This window comes from Triticum dicoccoides, chromosome 6B, assembly GCF_002162155.2.
Source record: "Triticum dicoccoides isolate Atlit2015 ecotype Zavitan chromosome 6B, WEW_v2.0, whole genome shotgun sequence".
In the NCBI taxonomy this organism is placed as follows: Eukaryota; Viridiplantae; Streptophyta; class Magnoliopsida; order Poales; family Poaceae; genus Triticum; species Triticum dicoccoides.
In genome coordinates this window covers 451,457,950-451,460,063 of record NC_041391.1, presented here as the reverse complement: position 1 = coordinate 451,460,063, position 2,114 = coordinate 451,457,950, and the positions used below count along the sequence as shown (strand labels likewise).

Sequence of the window (2,114 nt, the reverse complement as noted above, 5' to 3'; positions counted from 1 at the left end):
CAGAGAGCTCCTCGAGAAGATAATCCGGCACAATGTTCTGAGAGCAATGCTACATCCACGGGTCACGTAAATCTTCTGTTAATCTACCAAGCATTATTGATGTTTTGGTCTCTCTCTACAAACTAGGTCACGGTTTATTCTCTAAAAGAACAAAATTTGGTCATAGCTTATAAAGTTTGACTTTTCAAAAAGCCCATCATCACTACAATATGAAACGAAAGGAGTAGGACAGTGGCACACAGTGGCCGTGAGTTCATGTGGGGCTGCTTTTCAAGCTATTCCTCCAATTCATATTACTTGTCGCTGAAACGAATGTATCTAGACGTATTTACTAGATACATTAATTTTAACGACAAATAATATGGATCGGAGGGAGTACTAAAAATGGACTGCTCGTCAGAACTCAAATGGCCCGTAACAAATCATAGGAGTCAGCCTGAATACGAGACTGCCACTGCCAGGCAAAAGTAATCAGTGGAGTTAAGTCAAGTTTTACATCCCGAAATGAACTGACTATAACTAGACCTCATACGCCGGATAGCCCGGCACAATCAAGCCGTATTTGTCATGCCCAGTGCGTTGAGGAGAAACGTGTAAGAAAAGGCGTCCTCCCGCAATTTCTCGAACCTGCAAGTAACCAACAGTTAGGCCAAAAGGAAAAATATGATCTTGTTCATTGATCTTGTTCATTCTCTTTACACCCTCCGTACCATAAACTGAACTGCAAAAACGTCTTATATTTTGATACAGAGGTACTCTATTTGACACGTCAAAAAACAAAAAACAACACAGATGGAGAAGGATTCATATCCTTTACTATATATACCTTCCAGACTTTGAGTTGTGTCCGGCACCTGCTTCACACTTGAATAGCAGAAGGTTGTCATCCCTTTTCAATTCCCTCAGCTTAGCCACAAACTTGGCAGGTTCGGAGTACATCACGCAAGGATCTGGTTGTTGTTACAGAGGAAATGAGCTGTGATGCAAAACCATACATACTCGGAAGAAGCTCGCAAGTAATCAAAGGGACGAACGCCTACCGTTTAAGCCGGCCGTGACGAGAATGTGGGGATACTCTTGTGCTTTCACCTGCAATAAATATCACCATCAATTCATTTTTGCAGTCCAATTAGACATCACGAGGGAGAAGCAAAGTGAACACACGGCAGTTCTTATTCAGGCGTTCAGAGTTTAGTCTCTTCTAGCTAAGTTTAGTCTCTTCTTTCTTGACCCAGAGTACAGTCCACAATATTATTGTGAGATCGCAGTTCCTATTCATGAATATATTCACGCGAGTAAAGGAAAGAGATGGCGACCGTGAGCTCTGGCGACGCGGGGGAGCCGGCCGGGGCTCGCCCGCGTTGCGCTCCCCCGCCTTGCCCTGCGGTGCAGCCAAGGTTCCTATAGGCGGACCTCGCAGAGGACGACGAAGCTTCCCCGGTCGCCGACCGCCCCGGCATCCCTCTCCCTCCCCGTGCCCCTGTTCTCACGGCGCCGACCAGCGCGGCCGCTGGCTCAGCCTCCCGTAGTGGAGGTTCTGCCTCCGGCTCGCGACGGCGGCCGCAGAACCGGCCGACGAGAGCTCGTCCGCCTCGGGCCCAAGGCACTGCCTTGCGGAGGTTGGGTGGCCGCCGGCGCCGCTCCTGGGGTTGGCGGGTCGGTCTGACCTGGGAACGGCCCGCTCGTCGTGGCGCTCTTCTCCGGCGACCTCCCCTCGCCCTGCTCCGGCGTCCTCTCCGGCTCTCCTCGTCGCTCCGGCCGCTGATGGTTTGGCTGCTCGCCGCTCCCCGTTCCGGCCATTCATTGCCGCGTTTGGCTCCTCTGCGCTCCAGCTCCGACCTTCCTCCGCGCCTCGTCGCCCCTGGCCGGCTGCAGCGGCTCCCCTCGGCTCGGTGGCGGCGGCGGCAGCGACCGCCTGTGGAGGGGAAACCCTTAGGCTGGTTCCGCGCCCCCCGCCCTGGGCCTTAACCTGCTGGGCCGCGACGCACGGGCCTGCCTGGCCCGCCAGGCTCTTGGGCCTTCGCGCCCGGCCAGGGTTGAAGGGCCTTCGGTCCTTGGGCCGGCACCATACCCTAGGCCCACCCTGCCCCTCCGCTCGGTTTGGCCCCCGTATG

General features: G+C 54.0%; 1 protein-coding gene across 1 annotated transcript in view; it reads right to left on the bottom strand.

The window, feature by feature from the left end:
* Window positions 1-373: 373 nt before the first annotated feature.
* Window positions 374-2,114, bottom strand: part of LOC119323832 (protease 2-like) — a 37,477-nt gene continuing 35,736 nt past the window's right edge. The window contains exons 9-11 of the mRNA XM_037597540.1: window positions 1,041-1,089; window positions 827-950; window positions 374-627 (exon numbers count right to left, since the gene is read on the bottom strand). Of these exons, the coding sequence (XP_037453437.1) occupies window positions 552-627; window positions 827-950; window positions 1,041-1,089 (249 nt within the window). The 3' untranslated portion in view covers window positions 374-551. The remainder of the gene's footprint in view (window positions 628-826; window positions 951-1,040; window positions 1,090-2,114) is intronic.